Source organism: Miscanthus floridulus, chromosome 17 (assembly GCF_019320115.1).
Source record: "Miscanthus floridulus cultivar M001 chromosome 17, ASM1932011v1, whole genome shotgun sequence".
Taxonomy (NCBI): Eukaryota; Viridiplantae; Streptophyta; class Magnoliopsida; order Poales; family Poaceae; genus Miscanthus; species Miscanthus floridulus.
The window spans coordinates 44674222-44700295 of record NC_089596.1 but is presented as its reverse complement, the minus strand read 5'-3'; the positions used below and the strand labels follow the sequence as shown (position 1 = coordinate 44700295).

The window sequence follows — 26074 nt, the reverse complement described above, 5'->3', positions numbered from 1 at the left end:
TCATTCTATGTATGTATAGACCAATTTTGGCTTGTTAACTAAAGAAATGGTATGTTCAATATTATTAATTCTGCTACTTTGTTCAGGCTGTGGATCAGAGATAAATAACAGGGGTTCCATGGTGCATTGGCTACCAATCCTAAGGATGGACTAATTATATTTATTTTGCCTTGCAAGTAGGAGTGCCACATAGAAGGAGCACGGCTACATCATTTCGTTTTGTAAGTCTGTATACATCGGTACCTTTAGTATGCTCTATGTACCGCTTGTGTTAGGACATCAGTTGAGAAAGATGTTATGCTAGCGTCCATTGTTATTATAAAAAGTACTCTTGTTTGTGAACATGATTTATAGATGTAATGATTATATATCTGTATGCTTTGTGTTCATGAAGCTATTAAGGGCCCAGCTGAATTAGTAACTATTGTGAAACCGGATGAAATTCTGTCACCGTCGGATGTAAGCGCCGTTCATTGTTTTGTTATCACCACCGTCGCTATACGTATGATATGGCAGGGATTAAAAGTATATCACCGCCGAATCCTTTAGTAACTCGACACCGACTAAACGATCATCAAAGGCGGATCATGGTGCAAGGCGACGATGACCATGACCTTTGTACTGGCGGATCATACGTTGAAGGGATGGTGGTGTTAACCTCTACACAAGCGTCTCAGCCGTCGAAGCGACAGTGAACCCACACCGCTGATAGTTAGGTCGAAGTACAAGGCGATGGTGTTGATGACCACCACACAGGCGGTTGATGTGCCCACACGAGGATTTTGATAGCCTCGACACAGGCGGATCATTTGTCAATGCAGCGGTGTTAGCGTACATCCATGGCCGGGTCGTGCTCCAATGCGACGGACCTAATCATGCATGGATCATAAGCCAATACGGTGGTGTTAGCGTACACCGTAGTCGGTCTTAGATGACGACGGTAAATGCTATGACCATCACTGCCGATAGTTCACTGTCGAAGCCAAAATTAGACTATGATGGAAGTTACAACGTGGCTGTGAAAGATCCGAGTGTAGTAGTGCAACTAAACATATGTGACACGGTAGCCAAAGAAATACACAACAAGTGCCAACTTGGTCCCCAAAGTGTCAAGCCAACCCCATGGCCGGCCACCCCTCTATTTATAGAGGGGAGTGGCAAACTAGCCATTTGGGAGTTGAACCTGTGGCTCTATATCCTGGCGGTCGGACCACCTGGCCCAACGGTCAGTGCCAACAGCTCTTTCAAATGGCTACTTCATCAGCCTTTTGTCCGGTGGTCCTCTAGTGCCGACCAGCGAACAAATCTGGTGTGACAAAAACCTTACTGGTGGCTCAGTTAATAACCACCAAAAAAACTCTAGTACTTAATCCTAACCACCTCCGAAGAAAGCGCTAACGAGGTTTCAAACGATTAGCATCTCCCACGCTCTGGACAGGCAATGGCGGTATGACCGGCCAGCTGTATATTATAAAATTTTGGATTTTTCTTTTGCCCATAATCGACAAAATACTGAAATTCATGAAATTTCAGCGAAATTTTGAACCCTGCTCGCAGATATGCAGCGCTTCAGCCTCAAAGCCAGCAGATAAAAGACTGCATCAGCGTTCTTGCACCTACGCATGCACATCTATTTTTTCATCAACATGCACATCTACTTTTGGGCCAATCGCTAGCCAAAAGCCACGACGTCCTCTGTTTCAGCTATACAAAATACATATACAAAACACATACTTGCTAGCTGCTAACGGGCCCTTATTGTCGTGGGCTCAGAGCGTGTGCCCCGCTAGCCCTGCCCTAGGGCCGGCGCTGGCCACAATCCACACAGCCCACAGCAACGGCATCCAGCGTCACAGTCACTGTGTTGAATCATAACAGAAGGACAGAGGCTCTTACCCAGTGCCCACTTGCACACCTTTTGCCTTTGTAGGGGCGTGTGTATGAGCGTATCACGTCATTGTGTCCATACAAGCTAGTGAAGAGGGACGTGGCTCTGCTGCTAGGTAGAAGTAGGTGCAAGTGTGAAAAGAGATGTGGTGTGTATGGCTCTGCTACTAAGTAGAAGTAGGTGCATGTGCGACCAGATGCCTTTGTTGCAGCGAATAACAGCGTATGTGCGGAAGCATTTACATGCTACGGTTGGTTGCACCTGCTATAGTGCTAAGGCCACCTACAAAGCGGATGCTCGCCATGCAGCGAACAACATCGCGTGTGCAGGTAGCCATTACAGGCTATGGTTGGCTGGACCTGCTAAGGCCACGTACAAAGGTTCGCTGCACCTGCGTCGCAACCACACCATAGCCCCGCACCGACCGCTGCCAACTGATCCCGCTGCTGTGATCGGAGCCAGCGTGAGTTCAAAGGCTTTGACGAGGATGTCTGGAGCCAGCGTATGTTCGGAGGCTTCGACGAGGATGTCTGTAATCACCGAGGTCGATAACCCCGAGAAGGACGGCGCCCACATCATACTCGAGGTCAGGGGACAGGTCCGCACGCCGGTGGTTTTCCTTCCTCGTATTCTTCCCCCGCAACGAGGTAGACAAGCACTTTTAAAACCGCCCCCCTCGTAGCCATCCATCATAGTTGTGTGGTGGTTTCTCGGACTGCTAGGGTGCTAGCGATTTAGGATTGCTAGGTCGCGAGGTCTCGGTGATGTGAGATGATTTTTTTTTGCAAGCTATGTTTGGCGATTGCATTTGGTATGTGCCTTCGGTCCCGCTTGTAGGGGCCCTTGTCGTGATCATCGATTCCTTGTACAGTTTCTTGGCGATTGACTTTGTGTTGACCCAATTATATATTGGATTTCATACTTCCAGTATTGATTGTCTGAAGAGAGCATCGATTGTTGATCCTACAATCTGTATTAGTTTCAATGGCAGAATGCTCATCTTCTATTTCGCTAGATAGATATTTGTTAACAGCAAAGTTGAATAGTGATATGTTGCGCCTCGCATGTACTCCGTCTTATTGAGGTCATCATTTTCATGTAGTTGTTTGTTTGCTTGTTATTTCCTCTGTTTACTTGATGCAACATCAAGTTGGCAATCTTCGAAGTGATCAGTATTTGTAGGCAGTTTAACTTGATAAGAGCCCGTGCCTCTGGTTAGTGGCCCTCGACCCAAGGGCGAGGCCCCTATCTTCCGATTCTTCCCACGCCGCCAACTCCAAAACAAGTGCTACGCCGCCTGTCAAATTTGCACCTCTCGCGCCCTGCCACTAAACAACGGTGTGACCACCCCCTTGGGCCAATCGGGCCACCAGGCCCAACCTACATAGACGAAGCAGCCAGCCTTAAGGCCGAAGCCTTAGGGCCCTTTGTCCGATGCCTACAACCCTTGGGCCACACAGGCCTCTGAATAAATCCGGTAGTGCACTAAATGCACACCGAGCGCCTCTGCGATCTTCTTTTCAAAAAAAAAATTAAACCTTTAGCTCATGTTAGCATTTTTCAAATCATATCACAAATGTGTTCAAACACATTTCCAAACCACTACTTGATCCTAGCACGCATGCATAGTTAGATGACCAACATTGTGATAGGACGAGGCCACCACATAACCAAACTCTAGAGGTCACCAAAACAGTTTTAGGTCTTCATCCAAAACAGCTTTGTTATACAAAAATGAGGATCCTTTCTTGGCGTCTAGGTTCTAGAATAGTTAGGCTACGAGCTCGCCACTGTTTGAGATCTTCTTCCAAAACTTCGTCGCACCGAAATAAGGATCCTTTTCTGGTGCCTAGACTCTAGAATGGTCAGGCTAAGAATCCATTTCAGGCAAGAGTCAGTTTAAAAGAACATCTAACAAGTAGTCACTACTCACTACCAAGAACGCACCATTACCTACTCACTACCAAGGACACACCATTACCGATAAAGGTAGACAGGACTTGATTCTAATTCTCACTAGTGTATTTCCACTAAAACATAATATGTACTCAGTAATGTAAATTCCACCTTAGGCTAACTACACATATGACCATGTCATAAGTAAACATCTGAACTGCATGCTACATGTTTGCAACCTGATTAATTCATGTGCTCCTAGCAACAATAAAACCTTAGTAGGAATAGGTTATATCACACGAATGGCAACATTGTTCTCACTGCATTTTGCTTTTCATCGTGATTCGTAATGTACTATCAACAATACTGAAAAATTCCTTCGAAAAAGGATCAGGAGACACTACTGCTTAAGGTTACATGAACACCATTGTATATCAGAATAACTGAGTAAGGGTACATGGAAATCAAAATTCCACATCTCTGAGCATTATTCAAATTTGGTACTGAAATCTCCTTGGGGAAAACATTCTAGAGATACTACTGTTTAAGATTACAAGAGCAAGAGCACCATGTCAAGTCAGAATAACTGAGCAAAGGAAAACAGAAATGAAAATTCCATGTCTCCGGGCATTGCTCAAATTTGCTTCAAATAAACAAGTTAGCCAACACCAGCCACCACACACCTCAATACAAAACTGAGAATAACAATCAAATGTACTAGGAGATAGCAATATTTTATCCATCTTGCAAGTCTGTTCATTCACCGAGAGAATACAGGTCCATCAAAGCAACAAACCAACCGCATTCACATCGGCCAACACCTTATGCACTCTTTATTTGCTGCATTTAGTTACAACAATAACATAAAACCATGAATAACTTACAATATCATATGCAACATCAGGGGTGCATAATAAAATTTAAACAGATACCAAGCTAAGCAGTTTGATACTGTCTGTTCTATCAACACTTGATTAGGACCTAATGAATACTAAAATTTGGCAAACTGTAGGCTTTGCATAATTGTACTAGATTGAATTGTTTGCACCACTCAGATTTTTCCGCATTAAATTGGACATAAAGTTGTATGATATGACACAGTAGTGTGCGTAAGAACAATGTAGAGGTATCTTAGTGACAATCCAAAGAAGGGTGATATGCCGATAGTGCTATACGTAAAAGGTTTGGTGTGTAAGATAATCTGATGCTCCCTTTTGATCTTTTGCTGCAGCAGAGAGTTGGTATTGTGGTCAGCACTTGCTGTCCATGGATTGTACTGTAGGAGTAAGGCAATAGGCCAACTATGTAGTGGCATACATCAGCCATGTAGTAGTAGTTGAAGGCTGAGCTAAGCCATGTACTAGTGTACCATATAGTTGGTACTAGACTTGTATATATACTAGACAATGCAATGGAGAGAGCAGTTCAGTTGCTGCACATTCAGACTTGTGCTAGTGCTGTGTGTGCTCTGGTCTCAGTGTTCACCCAAATTCGAGCAACTCCAGCAGGGGCACCCAAATGAGGGCCCCTACTTTTGATTTGGGCGCTCCCCCTATTTTTGTTGGACCAACATTTTTTGCTTCCACTCCAACAGCACCCCCCATATTTGGGCCCCCAATTTCAACCAAATGACACTGGCAAATGGGACCTCCTCGTTTCTTTCTTTTTTTTCCTCATCTCTCCTCTATCTTGTACACATGCGACCGCATCTCTTCTTCTCCGTCGCTTCTCCGCTCGGGTCTAGGGAGGGAGTACGTCGGTAGGGAGGGGGCCGCCTCTGCTCCTCCGCTTGGGAGGGACCTCGTCCGGAGGGAGGGGGCCGCCTCCGCGCAGGATCTCCTCGACTGCGACGTGGCGGGAGGTGCCGCCACCGCATCGCGTGCCTCGGCCTGGACCGCAGCGCCGACGCCGAGGAAGAGGAGCTCCGGGTCTAGGGGGCTATCGAGGAGGTCAGGAGCAAGGACGGGGTTGACGTGTTCGGCCAGACGCAGCCCGCCATCGCCGCCTATGTCGTTAAGTGTATGAACTGTCGTTGAGGAGGGCGGGAGCAACGGGAGGGTCGCCGGTGAGGGAGAGAATCCGATGTCGCCGGTGAAGAAGAATCTGAGCGGACAGCATTCCGTGTGCGCACGGGGAAAAAACGGAAGGAAACTGAGCCCCCAAGAATGGGGGATTTGGGTGCCCACCCAAATTTTGGGGCTAAGTAGGGGCCCTGTTGAAGCATAGTTTTTTGCCTGGGCACCCATATTTAGCTATGGGGATTCAAGTAGGGGCTCCGCTGCAGTTGAGCATGAACTTGTGGAATCAATAACTATTGATGTATGTTTGGTTGACCAGCTGATGAGCAACAAAAACGATGATTGAATTGAGCTGGCTGGTGCCGGTTGAAAATCTCAATGGTGTGGGCCCAGTGACAGCGCTTGCCGCTTGAACATAAATACTGAGCTTCTCTCGCGTTGCATAAGTTGAGAAACAAGCAAGATTGAATCGTCTTGCCTACTGGTCAAAGCAAGCTAAACTAATTTTGCTTCTATCCAAAGGTAAGAAATTTAATGGTTGTATCAAATGGAAGATGACAAGTTTGACGGCAGGTTGGAGGCCTGCTGTTAGGGATGGGATGTCATGAGAATATGAGTTGAAGCTGGAGTTTAGTGGATAGAAACCACTGGAGGCTGCTGCCAACTGAAATTACTGACTACACAGAGAGCAAAGCAATGGACCAGCACATTCGAAGTTCATAAGTCCACTGTGTACAATATGAACATGTGTATAATGGAGCTAGTGTGAGCGAGAGTAACTAGATCTTAACCAATAACTATTACTGCATACCTAGCTAGGTTTTTGTTTGGATTAGTGGAATTAAAAAAAAAGTTAATAGAAAACAAGTTCCATTGAGATTTTTAGGAAGACCAATTTTAGGATATTATTTTGTTATGATAAGTCCATAGTATACCTTGATTGGATAGGTTGTTTCAGCTGATGCAAATGAAGACATGAGGAAGTGGTTTTCCAGGAAAACTCAACAGGTTTTGATTTCTCATAAAACCCACAATACTGGTTTGAGCATAAAGAGACTTTTCTTATCCAGATTTTACCTTATCGATACTTAGCCAAAAAGAATTTTAGGTTGTTTTGGATTATTAAAATATGTTTGTAACAAAACTATAGATCAAATAACCCCTAAGAGAAGAGAGAGGTCTATTTTTTTAGAAAAGATTCCAACCTGAACTCAATAGAACATCATAGTAATAAATGAGGACAAAGTACATACCTTTTTCTCCTCCTCAATCTTGGCCTTTATAAATGAGTAGAGGGCAACACCAGAAATAGCAATGGAAGTGCCAATTCCAGTCTGTGTGGTGATCTTGTTGCCTGCTCAACATTAAGCTCACTGAGTGTTATTTGAAAACACTATTTGCACAGTAGCAAGAACAACTATATGGTTATAGGTAACTAGATCACTAAGAAACATCAGAGTTCATTCAAGTACCAAAGACGATGATGGAAAAGCCAATGACAAATACACGTTTCAACACATTGCCGATGGCGTGTGATAGAGGGGCTACCCGCTCCAATGTATTTGTAGCAACCTGGATGTACATTTTTCCAGTCAACATATGATATATAGCTGAATGAAAAAATGATAAGAAAATATCATCACAAAAAACACAAGTATGCAGCATATTTGCACATATCATGTTGTGCTTCCATAAATTCTTTGAAACCACCCCAGCAGGACGGGCTATGCATATGTGCAGTCTTTCACGTTCCATCCTTGCTTCTTCCCCAGAATGATTAATATATTGTTATTACATTCTTCTTTTCAAGAGACATTATATGCGCATTACTCATTTGGATTTCGGATATCGAATTAACCCAACACTAATACTACTCTATTTGAGCCACATTGTCCAACTCCAGTTGACCAATGTTATTCACTGTCCTTGATCTTTTATTACCAAATGCTGTTGATATTGATGTACTTTTAACTTTATGTCTCAATAAATTTTAGGGATAATTGCAAATTTGCCACTAAAATAGACTCTTATGCCTTATGTTTGCCATTACTCAGTCCATCCGTGACAAATCATTACTTCAGCTGACCATGGCTTCGTATAGTGGCATATTCACCATAATCAAACCGATGGAAATATGCAATCGGCCCTACATACTAGCAAGAATACGGACAGTTCACATGCCACGAAGTTATATACCTGGTTATAAAGGTGATAGAATAAGCCCACCACAAAAAAGTTAGAAATCAACTTTGTTAATCCAACTTTGGCAATTGCATCTTTAAATCCATGCTGCATTAATTGAGGTCCTTCAATCTGAAAGTTGAGAATAAAAGAAGCAATCATGAAATGAATGGTCAGTACTCAGCACAAGACTTTACAATTCTATGTATCCAAAATTCTCAAACAAAACAATGAACGCCTACATGCTTGCTAACTAAACAAACACATGCTGGCATGTGCAGACACAGAACAAAATTAAGTTGTGCTACTAGTAGCAAGTATAGCAAACCATACTAATGGAGTGGATGTTCATCTCTAACGAACTACCATGGTACTGAAAATAATCTGGGTGGTGAGGATGCCAATTGTTCAAATTAAGCAGGTGCAATAAATCTATTCTTGTTTAATTGTCTTCTCATCATTTTCTCAACTGTTCTTACTCATGTTGTGTTTTCTTTCCTTGCATGTTGTTATTTCTTGATCAAATGTCCTTGTACAGCATTGATAAAAATTAATTGAAGGTCTAATGCTTGTGACTGAATGGAAGTTTAAATAACTGAAAATTAGGCATTCTAAGAAAGAACAAGTCCTGAAGCAAAAATACAAGTAAAGAGACAAACTGCAGAAATATATTGTTCAAAATATAATGTAGATAAATTAAGACTACACTTACAATAAGTGCAGGGGGAATGCAGACAAAGAGAGCAATTATTGATATGTATGCATACAAGTTGGTACTATCCATGTCAGTCTGTGACAAAGGAAAACAATAAGAAAGTAAGTCAGAAAATAGGAGCTGCTACGAATGTAGAGGAGCAAATTGACATAAAATGCTAGGCCAAAGAGATAAACCATAGCCTTCTTCGAATAGATGCTTCGGTAGGTGAAAGAAATATTTGAGATCATGGCATTAATGAAGCCAGTCCAATTGAACGAGAGTTCAGTGAGGGATGCTACCGAGACACCTGATCATTTGAAAATAGATTTGCAAACAATAAGTACAAAAACACAGGAGTTGAGAAATCTTATTTAAAAAAATCAGTCAGAAACAGTGTGTTTTAATCCACATCCTATAACTTCTGGAGTCACGAGTTTCTAAGCATGATACTAGAGAGCTTACATGAGCAGAACCGCAGCCTATCACTGATAGGATAGCCGACCGTTTTGTAGGATGGAAAGATGATTTGTTGACTCAGGCAGGCAGGAAAACACTGGTACACTTGTTCTTACTTCTATTGTGGTCTATTTAGCCATGCATGTTAATCTTCCACCATGGGCCATAAAGGAGATTGAGAAAATCTGAAGAAAATTCTTATGGAGAGGGAGAAAACAAGCAAGAGGTGGCCACTGTCCTGTGGCATGGGCCAAGGCTTGCCGTCCCCCTGAATTTGGTGGACTTGGCATGATCTTCAAAAGATGGGATAAGCACAAAGCCACTAAGGATGAGATGGCTTTGGTTGCAGAAGGTTCATCATGAACGGCCTTGGTCTTTCTATCCTGTCCAAGTCCATAAGTGTGTCCAGACTTTCTTCTCCATGGCTGCGTGTATTTAAGTTGGAGATGCGCTTGCACTCTCTTCTGGAAGGACAGGTGGTTGCATGAGCAGAGAATTAAGGACCTAGCACTTCGTGTAGGGGGTGATTGGTTGCCCCGACGGGGCGGTCCTAAGGCCCATCCGGCACGAGTTGGTGCAGTGAGGGCGTGATTGGTATCCCGGCTCGCGCCATATGCCTGCTCCTCTCCATACCTTTCCCCTCCGCCATCCCGCACGCCTCCATCTTCTCGATTTCTCCTTCCCTCTCCGTCCTGGACGCCGCGCTGCTTGGAGGGAACGATTTCGACTTGCGCGGGAGATCTTGTTGTCCTGGGCTAGGGTTACCGCCCCCATTTCGCACCTCTCCTTACTCCTCTGGTTTGGTGCGCTCTCTCCTCTTCCTCCCCATCGAGCTCGCTTGACCTATACGGTCAACCTCCACCGGCGGATTCATGTTGGTCCTCCAGTGCTCTAACAGTATATCTCACCTGCCCCCATCTCCTACCCCTCTCTGTGCGGTGATTTCTGTTGAATCATTTATGAATTTTGTTTGCCGTCAACTGATATTAGGGTTCATGTTCTTAGATACTTAGATCTGGGCGACATTTTGCTGATCTACATGTTTACATTTGCTTTCGTCTTGTTTCACCCTCAGATCTGTGTGATGTGCACCTCTTATTTGTTGTACACATGTGTTGTCGCCTAGATTTTGCACATGATGATGCCTAGTCCGATTTACAAAGTGAGCAAAGTGCCTTGGTCGATGATGTTTACTTTGAAACCCTAGGCACTAGAGGAGCACCCTATGGTGTGGCAGCCACATCTTACTTAAGTCCATAGCTCTGATTCTAGTGAGGGTTCTTTGTGCTAAAGCATCTAGAATTTATGACTGTGATGTTCAATCCCTTGATATGACTGTGATGTTCAAACTCTTGATATCTATTTGGCCAATGATGCAACATGAAAAATAAACTCTGAGGTGGCTGCAATTTGTTTTTTGTGCATTCTGTATGATTCTCATGACTGTCATCAAACCATGGGACATGATCTTAGTTTTCTTCTATCTGTTTTTGTTTACCTTGGCAGCCACCTATGATTGAGTATCTAGAAATTGTACCAACATATCGTTAAGCTGAGGCCTCACTTACTTTGCCAATGATGATATCATATTAAGCATGTCAACTACGTTACCAAGAACTGATGACCTTGAGCTTGTGTTGAGGTACTGGAACTTTGTTTCTTACTCTGTTTGTTTCTTATGCTCCAAGCTCAAGGTCAACTGAGGAGCAACTAATATATGAGGCCAACGTGTTGAATACTACATCATTTGATCACCATCTTATTATTGGTATTTTGTGTACCTAGGCTTACATGCCATGCACAGGTCACTGGTTTTCCAAACTGCTGTTACAAAATCTTTTCTACCAAAGCAGAGGCAGTAGCATCATTCTTGGAGTTCAAGGGATGTGAAGATGAGAAAGTGTTTAAGAAGCCTCCTTCACAGGTGGTCAACAAAACACCTTTGTTAGTTGTTGGTATGGTTTCAAACTGCCTGTGATGGTTTCAAACTGCCGTGCAAAGTTGTAATGCCAATGACCTTGTGAGGTACTATGACTATAATGTTGTTGACTATTAGATGGGAAAATTATTGTATGCTTGTATTTTGTCATTAGATGCTCCAAGGTCATTGTCAATGACAGCGCACAATGAACTGAGGCAAAAACATCTTTATTGTCTGTCTTGTACTGTTGAGTAGGGTGGTAACCTCACCAAAACCATACCTGGGTGCTCACACCTTCTGTCGTACGCCAAACCAAACACATCTAGGCACACCAATTCATACCACAAAACCGTCCACACAAGCAACCAAACACGATTCCTATGATCCAGTATGATACACTCATTTGCAACCAAATAGGCCAAGGTGCATGGTCTCATCTGGGATAGTTTAAGCCTACACAGGCCCTCCATCCCGGCTAGCAGACCAAGGAGCAACCAATCACCCCCATAATTGCTCTTGTCCATAAGCAGAGAATAAACGCACAGTTTTGGAGTTCATTGACCACAAGTGGATTTTAGATTTACAACGAGCACTGGGTGTCGGTGCCTTGTCTGAATTCCTGGACCTCTAGGACCTTCTGTCTCATGTTTGGAGATTGGCTAGCTCTGGTGTTCCGCAAAGTCTGCTTATGAAGGTCTCTTCAATGAAGCTATCATATTCAGACCTTCGGAGATGGTTTGGAAAACATGGGCCCCAATAATTGCTGATTTTTCTTGGGCTGGCTGCACACAGTAATAGGGTGTTTGGTTTGAGAACTCAGTCCATTCTAGATGAGGTGGTGCATCATGAGTCCATTCCTCAAATTTGGTGGAATGACTTCATTCCTCATACTAGTACTAATTATTAGCTTGTGAGGAATGAGGTGATGATGCATCAACTCATTCCATTCCACAAAGCAAACAAAAAAGTGAGGAATGAGTAGATGGACTAGACCATTTCTCAAACCAAACACCCCCTAAATGTTTGGACCGCTGATCATCTTGCGTGTCGGTGTCTGCCGTCTGCTACATCCTCCTTAATGTGTCCTTTGTGATCAAGAGGAGGAAACTACCAACCACCTTATAAGTTCATGTGTCTTTGCTAGGCAATTCTGGTATGGTCTGTTGCTGAAAATTGGCTTGCAAAGCCTTGCAACCCAACTGGGTGATACTTCATATCGAGTTGTTTAGTTGATGGTTTAGCTCAGCAAGGCCTTAACTCATAATTATTCTAGGTGCATGCACCCATTGCAAACATTGCAACCAGTGAGTATTTGATAGAGCATTAGCAGATGTGGTAGAAACTACAAGGTTGGAATCCGAGGAGATGAGGCTATGGAGTTTAGCTGGGGCTAAGGGCATTGCTTTCTGTCCTCCCCATCAGATGATGATGTTTAGGTTTCTGGTTCTACAATCAAGGTCGTCTTTTTATGATTGTAAAAGGAGCATGAACAATATGTTAGAACCTGGGTGTGTGTTTGTATAAAAGTGTGTTTTAGGTGTCTCTCATCGGCACATTCGAGCGCGCGGGGATAGTAGAGTATGGAAATGTGAGAGTAGGGGCCCAAGAAGCATCTAGCCTACAGACATCATTTTTCCGAATTCGGCCCAGCGTGCGTACAAGTACAACTACTTGATAAGGGACAGGGACATGACGTAGGGTGTGTTTCTCCCACCAAGCTAATCTAATTGTTTACCAGTGGCTAGCCCTAGACTATGTTTGTTTGTCGGGTTTATTTTGATACAGTGGCCTCTTCTCCAAACTGGTAAGGTTACCCCTCTAAGGCATTTCGTCGGACACATGATGGGCATCCTTGGTGAGCACGGCACAGGGGATGGCGACATCGATTGGCTGTATTGGTTTGAAGGGAGCTCCACTCTAGGGCTAGGGGATGGCTAGAGCGGCGGCAGCCTACTCTAGTCGGCAGCGCCGCGCACGCCATAGCCGAGGGAAAGGTCTAGCATGGCCGGGTGCATCGGCCCGGTTGGCATCAACAGGGACACGACCGATGAGTGTGCGAGCTAGAAGTACTGCGCGTTCCGAGCAAACGGCTTTGCCCATGGGGACAACGACACCGAGAAGGGCGCCAACGCCTAGACATTGGTCGTCACCGACAGCTGCAAGGACTCCAGCGGTGAAAAGTCATCATAGCGGCAACGCTTGGAGAGGGAGAGGTGGAGCTACACCTCCACGTGGGTACACGGGTAGGCCGGCACGCTGGCGGTGCTTGGTCCTCCTGTTCTAGTAGTTCTTGATCTCGTTGTCCGTCCTCCCTGGTAGCTACGAACGCGCACCAACCAGCACAAAAACGAACATGAAGCATCAGTCACATCAACAAGCCACCACTCGCCATAAATAAATTATTCAAGGCAAAGAGAGTACAATGCTTACATGCATGGCCATGCACACCCACTTGTTGTTGAGCTACGCATGGAGATGGGCGATGAGGAGCCCTCGTTGGGGTAGAAGGAGCCCTTCTTGAGGTTGGGGCGGAGGTGGTTGGTCCAGCGTAGGCAGTAGCTCTTGTCGTAGCAAAGCAGGCCGGTCATCCTCACTGGGTTCTAGTTCCCCTCGCCGTGGTGTTGGACGTGGTCCATGAGCATGGTGTCCTCCACAGCCGTCCACAGCCCCTTCTTAAGCACCACTAGTCCCGAGCAGTGGTGGCTATCGAATGGAGAGGTGAGTGAACTCACCCGAGTGCTATCCAAGGCCTGGCTCTAGAAAAATGCTTCTCCTATGTTTTCTGGGGCCAGGCTAAGACCCCCTACGTGGTTTGCTAGAGCCTAGCTAAGAGGCTTGTTCAGCCAACCAAACAGACTCGAGTTGGCTCCAGAAAGCCTGGTCATGAGATAGCCAGGGAACCAAACACACCTGTAAATGTTCTTCTTTCCATGTATGTATTGATAATGCGTTGATTAGAGCATCTCAGCGGTTCTCTACATCTCCCCCACTAACATGATAATAGGATGACCCAATATTACTTTTTAGGTATTGGGAGAGATGCTAAAACAGATGTAACACCATCGGTGTTACACTGTAATTCATTTGCTAAAACATGTCATGAGCATCATGTTTATGTGTTAATGCATGTAATAAATAGTGTAGATCAAGTTCCGTGACTCAAAACGATCAACGGAAATGCATAACGAAAGTTAATTCTATAGTCATGTTATATCACTTAGGGTTTAAAACCAATTTTTATTAAGCAAAAATGCTATAAAACATGTATGTGATACTTGAATAAAGTTTGAAATACAAACTTTATAGATGACGATGAAATACCTGCGGTCAAAAAATGATATCACTAGCTAATGTATCTAATATCTTAGAAATCGAATTTGACGCAAATCCAACTAAGACTTAGTCGATTTCTTAAGTCTGAAAACAGATTGACAAAGCTATGTTTGGTAATTTTTGTAGGGAAATTGGGTTAAGGAGTAGTGTCGTATTATGGCTGGTTTTTGTAGCCTAATATACCCTCTTAGGTATAGCAAAGATGGTTTGGGTGTTTGGCCAACCGATTAGTTGAATTGGAAGCTTTAGAAAGCATGCATGGCATGGTCTTGGTCATTTTTGTAACAGAACCGACCAATTATACGAGATTAAGTAAGGAAATCTTCCGCCAAAGCAGATAATTTAGCAAACTTAAGCCTGTATAACCCGATAGTCCATGAAACCATGAAAGGTTTCAAACCAATCGACATACAAACCAACATCGTACAAGTTTAGCAATCACCGTCCCATGTTACATAAAGTTCGCAATGATAGCTGGATACATCGGAGTTTAGAACATAAAGTTATTACAATCCAAGTTTAAACTGAAATAGCAGAAGCAAATAGTTTTAAAGCCACACACACACTTTTGGTTCAGATACAGTGCCAATAGGTAGTCATCTCCAACAAAAGCATCAGATGAGAGATACGGAGTGACCATTGCCCTTGGTCCTAGTTGTCACCCATCGCCAGGTACAGGCAGTTAATGCAATAGCCATAGTACATTTGATCATCTGCAACAACAATGGGAATAACGCCCTGAGTACGAGAAGGTACTTAGCTAGACTTACCCGTCTTAAACCAAAATAAAGCGATACCAAGGATTATGCAAGGTTTTCTTTAGTGGGCTAGCTGACTCGTTTGCGAAAAGCATAAGCTATCATGAAGAAACCATTTTAAGTACTTTGCATCATCTTTATTATGACCTATCCATCTAGGTAAGCACCTATACTATAGCAATCACTTGATTAACCAATAACATCCAGTTACCAACTTAGATTTAGCATATCCCATACCATCCAGATAACCATCAGTGTTCCATCATAATTACTACGATGCTGTAGCTCGAGTCAAGTGCTCACTATCCAGGAGCGATGGCGATTCGAATCGATTCCTAACCAGTTGGTGATTTATTCCTCACACAAACCACACTTACCAATCAAGTGAGCTACAGATCACTAATGACACTTTCCAAGTAGCCGCGGGATAACAGTCATGGACCGTACTACCCAGGGACCGCTCGACAGCCAGGACTCACCTTGGGCTCACTCTTCGCGTCCCTATCATACCCCCTTCAGCACCAGTCTGCCAATCCAAGTTTATCCCGGCTCGAATAGTGTCACTAGCTCCGCGGTGGAAAGGTACTTTATTCGGCTAGCTAAATGTGAGGCATACGTTCAACATGACAAGAGGGATGAGCAATGATCGGTCCTTAATCGACATAGACGGAAAACTAACAGCACCCTAGAACCCTATCTGGTTGCCTCTAACTTTTCCGTCCGGTCTACAATTATCCATCACACATGGTTAATTCCAGAATATCATCCTTTCCATAGCTAAATTCTTCCAGTAACCACCTATAAATGTAGGTGACCGGAAATCACCGATTGCTACCGGTCTAAGCAAGGCTAAGCAGTTATTCGATCCCGACCTAACAGGGTAAAAAGGTAATAAGGTAGGCAAGGATAGTAATAAATGCATCAACGGTTTCAATCAACTCCCACAACTTAATGCAACAATATATAAACTCATATATAGAAAGAATTGCTTTTATAAAGTAGGAGACTTAGAATGCTCCGGGGCTTACCTCATTCGAACAAACTAGGTTGATGATCCACGTACTCGGGCAAGTCCTCTCCTTGCTCCTCTTCCTCTGGCACCTCCTGTGCCTGGACTTCTTGTGGATCTGTCCCGGTCTGCTCTTCCTGAACTGCTACTAGCAACTCCTCCTGCGATCCTGTATGATGTAGAGGTATAAGTGCTCATGCATAGGTGCATCGGAGAGATGACATGTAATGATTATGATGCATGGAATGCAGATGAACAGGTTTACCTTTATTGGACATAGTAGAAGTAAAGCTCTTCTACAAGGTAGCCAACATCATCCAAGAACATGTACTACTATACCACTACTACAACCACTGTACTAACATGCCAAGTCACCACAACAAGCTAAGATGCTTCAAAGATACACCAAAATAAACATTATTAACTAAACATGCATTAAAGAAGATTATTTTATTTCATTTTAAACTAGGGCTACAACAGCAACATATATTTCTGGTGCTCATAAAAATCTAAGAAAATTACAGTAGCATAGTACTACTCTAAGTAGACTACCATAAAATTTTCATGGCATTTGGATAAGTAAAATAGCCTACACAAAACTGACAAGCTATGGCATAAATATGAGCATGAAAATACTTTGTATTATGAAAAGTATCAAACAATAGATTTAATATTTTTCCTATGTTCTACACAGTAAACAATCACTGCATAAAAAATATCATACACATGTTTTATACAATTTTTGCTCTCTATCAAAATAACAAAAATCATCAATTAAAGGCTTTTGAACTACACATCAATATTTCTCTACAGAACATGCATGACATATATTTTTCCTACAAAGTACATCACTAAAGGAGATTAACAAAACTAGAACCATATTTTTTTGATAATTATTCTATTTACTAGACATTTTCTAAGATAACAGCAAATACAAGAATTAAATAAAACCCTATACAAAAGTATCACAAAACTGACATGCAACATTTTTTATTGTAGATCTACTTCTAAGAAACACAACAAAATTGGTCTCACTCGATTTGGAGCTAAAATGAGCAAACTATGGATTTTTGAAGCTTTTAAAAGCATTTTCTAGAAATCTTTTTCTTTTAAAACGAAAATCCAGCCATTGAAAACGCTGGGTGCACCCGATGCAGTGCACCCAGGTTCACGCCGAGGTTCTGACAGCGGGCCCCCGCGGGTCAGCCGGCCCCAACTACTAGCCACCCGCTGTAGGGGAGGCGGCGCTGACCGGCGCGAGCTCACCATCGGCGAGGTGGCCGACGACGAGGTCACCACCCACGTGACCACCGGGCCAAGGCGGACCTACCGGTGCATCTATCGGGGCCAGTGGAGCTTGGGAAGCCGGCCGTTGCCGTGCATGGCGGAGCGGCGGTGCGGGTCATCGCCGGTGGGGCGTCCCCAACCATGGCACGGTGAGTGGAGGCGCTCGGGAGCCTCAGTGACGCGGTGTGGTGCTCGTGCACGAGAAAAGAGAGCTAGAAGGAGGACAGAGGGGCGAGGTCCACGGAGCGGAGCACTCCAGCGAGGAGGAGCTCACTCCGGTGAGCGATTCACGGCCGGTGAAAGCTTACCAAGGTGAACCGATGCGAGCACGGGGTACGCGAGGTGGAGGCGGAGCTCAGGGCGAGATGGAGCAGTCGATGGTGACCTGGGGTGGCCGAGCGAGCCAACTCCGGCGAGGCGCTGGTGTGGGCGGTGGCGGAGGTGAGCGTGTGCGCGTGCTCTGCTGCTGGCGTGTGAGAGGAAAATGGGAGAGAGCGAGAATGGAAAGGGAGGCTCGAACAGGGGACTTGAAGGTGGGGCGGGGCTGGTCGGAACAGGGTAGGCCGGTGGTGCCGTGCGGCGAGCTCATCGGTGCATGGCCGCCACGCGGCTCGTGCGTCCTGGCGCGGTCGGAGCGCGGGCGCGTCACGCGCGCGGGAGCGGCACGGCGTGGGCCTAGGTCGGCGAAGCGACTGCTGGGCCAGGGCGAAGCGCGCGGCGCGGGAGCGGGAGCGTGCGGGAGCTACGGGCCAGCTTTGTCAGCTAGGCCAGAAGCAGGGCGGGCGGCCCGGTAAGAAGCAAATCGAATTTTTTCAATTTATTTTCTATTCCTATTACATTCAAATGCAAATTTTGACCAATTTCAATCAGTTTCAAACTTTGGCCCAAAAATAAAAGTTGCTCTAAAATTTATTCTCTACAACTTTGTCAAAAGGAGTAAGGTCAAAACCCAATTAGATTTTGAACTATAGATTTAAAGTTAATTTAAATCAAAAACCATATTTTAGAAGATTATTGTTAAAAGCAAAATTTGAGAAAACTTTGAATATACACCTTGCTCCAAATTGCATCCTAATTACTTCTATGTGGTCTAAGTGATCAACCAAGGTACACACATGGCAAAACAAACATAGCATCCAATCTATTAAAACAAAACTATGCAACATACATGTTTTATTAGTATGTTTCAATTCTATATTTCATGTCATGCTTATGAATGCATGATGGTGATTATGCTCATGATTTGCAAAATGTTAATGCATGCTTAACACCGAGGTGTTACAGCCCTCCCCCCTTATAAGAATCTCGTCCCAAGATTTTGAGTTACGAACCATTTGTTATAAAAATCCTTATAAGCGTTTTGTAGATATTCTCCTGTTTCCCACATCGCATCACCATCATCGTGATGACTCCGCTGTATCTTATATGTTCTCACCACTCTATTCCAAGTGACTTGGTCTTTAGTGTCTAAAACTCAAACCGGTTGCTCACGGTATTCCAAGTCTGATTTGATCCGAGTGCCCTAAGGTTCTATTCTCTCTTCCGGAACACGTAAGCACTTCTTCCACTGTGATACATGGAAGACTGGAAAGATCGAACCCATCGCTTCTGGTAACTGTAACTTATAAGCCACGGGACCCTTCTTCTCTATGATCTTGTACGGTCCTACAAACCTAGGAGCGAGCTTTCTCTTTACTCCAAACCGTTGTACTTTCTTCATTGGAGTAACCTTCAGATAAACATAGTCACCTACCTCAAACTCAAGCGGTCTCCTTCTCTTATCGGCATAACTCTTCTGGCGTGACTGTGCCGCTTTCATGTTTTGTTGGATAATACGAACCTTTTTCTCAGCCTTGTCAACAAAATTGATTCTGTAAAACCTTCTCTCTCTAGGCTCAACCCAATTCAACGGTGTCCTACATTTCCTGCCATACAATGCTTCAAATGGAGCCATCTTGATACTCTCTTGGTAACTGTTGTTGTAAGCGAACTCTGCCAAAGGTAACAATGAATCCCATGTACCCCTAGACGATAACACACAAGCTCTAAGCATATCTTCAAGAATAGCATTAACTCGCTCTGTCTGCCCATCTGTCTGTGGGTGGTAAGTTGTACTACGAACCAAGCTAGTACCCAAACCTTTATGAAGATGCTCCCAAAAATGAGCGGTAAACTATGACCCATGGTCAGACATGATAGTCTTTGGTATACCATGTAATCGGACAATCTCTGCAATGTACTTCTCATCATACTGAGGGGGTCGAAAAGCATTCTTGACTGGTAAAAAGTGAGCTGATTTGGTAAGGCGATCTACAATCACCCAAATCAAATCATTCCCCTTTGGTGTGGTGGGAAGACCGGTGATAAAATCCATACTTATATCATCCCATTTCCAATCTAGTACTAACAAAGGTTGCAACATTCCTGCAGGTCTCATGTGAAGAGCTTTCACTCTACAACACATGTCGCAACTAGCAACATACGCTGCAATCTCCTTCTTCATCTTCGTCCACCAATAACAAGGTCTCAATTCTTGGTACATTTTGCTACTTCCAGGATGGATAGACAACTTAGAGTGATGAGCTTCATCCATCAATTTGTTCTTGAGCTCTCGATCTTTAGGTACAACCAGACGGTCCTTAAACGATAACACTCCTTGTTCATCCACTCTAAAGTGCTTGGTCGGTTCTTTCTTCATTTTCTCCTTGATATGGAATATTCCCTTATCTATTTTCTGACCCTCAATGATCTTGCTCTCTAAGGTACAACTAACATGGATATTATGCAACATAACAGGATGCAACAAATTGAACCCATCTTCAAACAACGGTTGCACAGCAAGAGAATGTGACTTCCTACTTAAGGCATCTGCTACTACATTTGCCTTTCCTAGATGATAGTGCACATTCAGATTATAATCCTTTATTAGCTCTAACCATCTTCTCTATCGCATATTCAACTTAGACTGAGTAAATATGTACTTGAGACTCTTATGATCTGTAAAGATATTGCACACATTCCTAAGCAAGTAGTGTCTCCAAATCTTTAGAGCATGCACAATGGCCGCAAGCTCTAAATCATGCATAGGATAGTTAACCTCATGCTTCCTCAACTGACATGAGGCATAAGTAATGACCCTTCCATCTTGCATCAGAACACATCCTAAACCATTCTTTGATGCATCGCAAAACACATCAAACGGCTTCTCTATATCCTTTTGTGCCAGAACAGGAGCAGTGGTTAGCAAATTCTGCAAGGTGTAGAAAGCTATCTCACACTCCTCTATCCAAGCGAACTTATGATCCTTCTGTAGCAAACTTATCATTAGCTTGGCAATCTTTGAGAAGTCCGGTATAAAATGACGATAGTAACTGGCTAATCCAAGAAAACTCTGAACCTCATGAACTATGCTTGGTGCCTTCTAATCCATAACCTCTTGTACCTTACTAGTATCCACTGAGATTCCATTCTCAGATAACACATGACCGAGAAAAGGAACTATCTTTAGCCAGAACTCACATTTACTAAACTTAGCATACAGCTGGTGATCTCTGAGTCTAGTCAAGAAAATTCTTAGATGCTCTGCATGATCCTATTTGTTCTCTGAGTATACTAGAATGTCATCAATGAACACAATCACGAACTTATCCAACTCCGGCATAAAGACCAAATTCATCAGATACATAAAGTATGCAGGAGCATTTGTCAAACCAAAGGACATGACAAGATACTCGTACAAACCATATCTGGTGGAGAACGCGGTCTTGGGTATATCTTGTGGTCTAATCTTGATCTGATGCTACCCTGATCTCAAATCTATCTTGGAGAACACCTTGGTTTTTGACAATTGGTCAAACAAGATATCAATTCAAGGTAGAGGGTACTTGTTTTTAATGGTCACCACATTCAGTGGCCAGTAGTCCACACACATCCGTAAGGAGTTATCCTTCTTCTTCACGAACAGTGCGGGACATCCCCATTCCGATGAACTTGGACGAATTAAACCCTTAGCCAACAAATCTTGGAGTTGTTTCTTCAACTTGGCTAATTCATTTGGAGGCATCCGATAAGGCCTTCTTGAGATCGGTGGTGTTCTAGGGATTAACTCAATGGCAAACTCAACATCTCTATCCGGTGGAAGACCGGGTAACTCATCTGGAAACACGTCCGGAAACTCGCACACTACTGGAATCTTGGCTAGAAGAGTAGTTTGGACTGCACAAGTTGTACTGGCCAGATCTATTCTCTGAGGTAAGGTTACTTGAAATGTACCTTCTCCAACAGGTTCCTTGAGAGAAATGCTTCTTCCTCCAATATCAATTACTACTCCCATCTTATTCATCCAGTTCATTCCCATAATCACATCCATAACTAGCCCTGGCATAACTATCAGGTTAAGCTTATACTACCTGTCTGCTATACTCAGGGTTACCCTCTGGATTATCTGATTAGTTAATAGATCAGCCCCAGCTGAACTTATCCGATAAGCATATTCCAATTCAACTATCTTTTGTTCATACTTTCTTGCAAATGCTTGACTTATGAATGAATGAGATGATCTAGAATCAAACAAAACGACTACAGGATGATTATTGATAGAAAACATACTGGCTGTCATGGGCTCTCCTTCCGGGATGTCATCAATGGTGGTGTGGTGCACACGAGCTTGATACTGATTCTGCTACTTCTTGGGATTTGGGCAAAACTTCACAAAGTGCCTAGGTTGATTGTAGTTGAAACACGGTCCTCTTACTTGAGTAGCAGCTCCAGATGAACTGCCTTGTCCGATCTTGGCTTGTGGCACCGCCATCTTGAATGGCTTCTGATTCCTCTGAGGTTGCTGGGCATTCTGATTCCTCCACTGGGGTGGCCTGAGCCTTGCACTAGGGGTAGGCGGACAATACACAGAACAATTTGCCATCAGGGCCCTTGGCTAGGACGGACCTGACTCAAAAGCCCTCTTGTGAGTCTTAGATGTAGCATATACATTGTTGTTCTTTTCTTGCTTTAAGTAGTCACTAACAAAGTCATTGAAACTAGTTCTCATGTTGGTACCCACGTGCTTCATCATCTTGGGATTCAGACCTCTCTTGAAACTAGCGATCTTTTTGGCATCGGTATTCACCATGTCAGAGGCATAGCGACTTAGATTGTTGAATGCATGTAGATACTGTGTCATAGTCTTGGTGCCTTGATTCAGTGCTAGAAATTCTCCCAACTTCATTTCTGTCAAACCAAGTGGAATGTAAACTCCACGAAAAGCCTCAGTGAATTCCCTCCAAGTAATGTGGGCATTGGGGGGAAAAGTGGTGCGGTGGTGCTTCCACCACATTCCTGCAGGGCCTTGTAGCTGATGAGCTGCATACTCAGTCTTCAACACTTCTGTCATCCTTAGAACATGAAACTTATCTTCCATGGTGTTTATCCACTCTTTTGCATCCAATGGCTCTGTCGCTTCTTTGAAAATTGGTGGTCTGGTGTCCATAAAGTCCTTGAAACTACTATACTCATTTGCTTCATGTCCACCTAGGTTTAACCCATGACAGGTGTTGTCAGCAATGTGGCGCAATGCAGCTTCCATGTTCTGCTGCATGCTCTCCATGTTGCGTTGACTTCCAAGGAACTGTGCGAAGAACTGTTCCATGGTGTACGGTGGAGGAGGAGGTGGTGGTGGATCATGGTTCTCATTCCCAGGGGCACTACCACCTGCCTCAGTAGCGTCGTACACGGTACACCGAGTGTTCGGCATCTGCATATTTCAGAAATAGTAATTATTAGGCGATGTTGTAGAAATTGCAGGTGAATGAAAAATTATGCCGTACTGAATTCACTAGAGAGAATAAATTCATACAATAAAATAGGGGCACAATAAGTCATTCCAATTAACACAACATCACTAATTAGATTACTTAAGCGCACACATCACGTCCATTACAACCAAATTGCCAGCATACATACACTGGACTTTTGACGTTCAGATATCGCCACAAACACATCCAAGTTTTCCAACATTACATCAAGGTCTTAGTCTTTCTACTCATTATTACATGCCAGACAAGCCAACCATGCAAAAGGTCATCGCAAATGAAACCCTAGTAGCTAGCGCAATAACTACTAGCCTACTCATCGTGGTCGCTGTCTAAGTCAAAGATGTTGACATTGTCACTATCCACATCATCGTTGTCATCATCAGTTGGTGCCTCAGGCTCTTCGGGATCCTTGTCCTCATCTAGATCCATCTCTGCTGCTCTAGGAGGAACGTAAGGGTGGAGCTGGTTATTCAGCTGATGAACCTCCTCATGTAGGTTGTCGTTGTACTCTTCTGCATTGGCTAGCTGCTGCTCCAGCTCAACCTATCGAGCTCTCAAAACATCTTCTGTAGACCAGGCTTCATTCCTCTAGTGGAGCACATGGATCAACATGCACTCAGTGTTCCTATTGGCAGTGGTCAGATGCTCAACTTGCTCTCCTAGTGCACGTATGTCTCCCTCATAGACTCTAGTCCTCTGGGTCACCTGATCCCTCTAACGAGTCAACTGAGCCATCTCTACATTGAGCCTGTCAATCTCGGCGTCGTGATCCCTCTGACGCTGACGTCGGTCATCGTAGGCCTAACCAAGAGCACTAGACACATGTCTCAGGCTACCTTCTACTCCATCGAAAGCCTTCATCACTGCGAACATGGCGCTCATAGCAGGGTTATCACTGTTCTGTCCTTCTGCTACACCAATCTCTAGAGATCTTCCTCTTGCTTGCTGCCACGAGTCAGTGGAGGGGTTACCCCTCGGAAAGACTCCAACTATAGCGGCTGCCAACTCCTGAGGAAAACGATCCATGATATCCCTCAGTATCCCAAAGGCTGCCCTATCAGCTACTTCTTTAGCGGTCCTGCTAGTTAACTCATAACGCCAACCAGTCCACTCAGAACCGTTACCTCGAGGATGAACAACGGCCTCCACAGTAACCAAGAGATCTTCCCCCAACTGCTCATTTGTCCAGAAATAGCAGGTCTCCATTCCATCAGGATAGCCTACATAGCTGAGCACTCTCCATAAGAGTGTAGGCATCCCAAACTCTCCAAGAAATGTGTGGTGCTGATGGGTACGTGGAGCAAGCTGATGGCGGGGAGCTCTGCCTCCGGTGGACTTGTGAGCGGTCTGCTTTGTGCGTGCCATCTGTAGCAAATTTTTTTTTATTACTCACGTGAGAACAATGTTAAGTTGTCATTTTTATCAAAATGGGATAATCAACTTATAAGGGGAGGAACAATGCCATGAATGATAGGTAACAACATGATGCATGCACGTTCGTACGTTCTCACAAACTTAGGAAAAATAACAATTGCTAGCGGCATGGACGGTGGCATACAACGGTCTCTCATAAACGTGGCTAATGCGTACTACACGATAGCGTTGTTATGTACCTGCAAAAGATCCACTTCAGCCCAAACCCTGACAGTATGAAAAATATGCACGAAAGCAGTAAAGTAATCTACTCGCTCTACACGCATCCCCAGATACGCGTACAACGGTAGCAACTACCCAAACCATCATCCTATCGATGGCATCGTCACCACAGGACGGAATTCCCCACACATTGGATACCTTCATACAAACACGCATATGGCATGTAAATAATCCAGCATCATATAAGCACTTCCCTAGATCGGCAGTGTATCCGATCATGCTCTCACAACTCTCACTTACCGAGGCGTAGAGGCAATGGATCCATACATTACCACTCAAGTGAATGGCACTCATACAATAGCACGCCGTATGAGCAACGAAATAGAAATATGATGCAAAGACCCCCAAGTTAGTACTTAAATAAACCACCTAGAGTCCTTAACTAGGCATACAGGATATGACCACTGGCACACTATTAAGTTTTAAAACTCAGTTTTAAACACAATTTTGGTTTTAAATACTCATGGGAACAGTAACCTGCTAAACCTTGCTCCGATACCAGCTGTAATAGAACCGACCAATTATACAAGATTAAGTAAGGAAATCTTCCGCTGAAGCAGATAATTTAGCAAACTTAAGCCCGTATAACCCGGTAGTGCGTGAAACCACGAAGGATTTCAAACCAATCGACATACAAACCAAGATCGTACAAGTTTAGCAATCATCATCCCATGTTACATAAAGTTTACAATGATAGTTGGATACATCGGAGTTTAGAACATAAAGTTATTACAACCCAAGTTCAAACTAAAATAGCGGAAGCAAATAGTTTTAAAGCCACACACACACTTTTAGTTCAGATACAGTGCCAATAGGTAGTCATCTCCAACAAAAGCATCAGATGAGAGATATGGAGTGACCATTGCCCTTGGTCCTAGTTGTCACCCATCGCTGGGTACAGGCAGTTAATGCAATAGTCATATTACATTTGACCATCTACAACAACAATGGGAACAACGCCCTGAGTACGAGAAGGTACTCAGCTAGACTTATCCATCTTAAACCAAAATAAAGCGACACTAAGGATTATGCAAGGCTTTATTTAGTGGGCTAGCTGACTCGTTTGCGAAAAGCATAAGCTATCATGAAGAAACCATTTTAAGTACTTTGCATCATCTTTATTATGACCTATCCATCTAGGTAAGCACCTATATAATAGCAATC

At 43.9% G+C, this 26074-nt stretch overlaps 1 protein-coding gene and 1 pseudogene across 1 annotated transcript; both read right to left on the bottom strand.

Annotated features, from left to right (window-relative positions):
• Nucleotides 1-4310: 4310 nt before the first annotated feature.
• LOC136518623 (triose phosphate/phosphate translocator, chloroplastic-like) lies at nucleotides 4311-8982 on the bottom strand. Its single transcript, XM_066512298.1, has 6 exons — nucleotides 8875-8982; nucleotides 8696-8773; nucleotides 7999-8115; nucleotides 7275-7374; nucleotides 7056-7156; nucleotides 4311-4624 (listed from the first exon to the last, which is right to left on the bottom strand). Exons 1-6 carry the CDS (start codon nucleotides 8926-8928, stop codon nucleotides 4607-4609), a joined length of 468 nt encoding a protein of 155 aa, XP_066368395.1. The 5' UTR covers nucleotides 8929-8982; the 3' UTR covers nucleotides 4311-4606.
• A 3793-nt stretch (nucleotides 8983-12775) lies between these two features.
• On the bottom strand, nucleotides 12776-23683 carry LOC136515595 (transcription factor MYB120-like; annotated as a pseudogene).
• Nucleotides 23684-26074: the final 2391 nt, after the last annotated feature.

Bases quoted from the DNA above. Each gene is read 5' to 3' on its own strand.
- LOC136518623 (XM_066512298.1), bottom strand. From the start codon at position 8,928: ATGATCTCAAATATTTCTTTCACCTACCGAAGCATCTATTCGAAGAAG. The intron at 8,774-8,874 runs GTTTATCTCTTT...CCTTTGTCACAG, and splicing joins TCTATTCGAAGAAGGCTATG to ACTGACATGGATAGTACCAA. The intron at 7,157-7,274 runs GTACTTGAATGA...AATGTTGAGCAG, and splicing joins CTTTTCCATCATCGTCTTTG to GCAACAAGATCACCACACAG.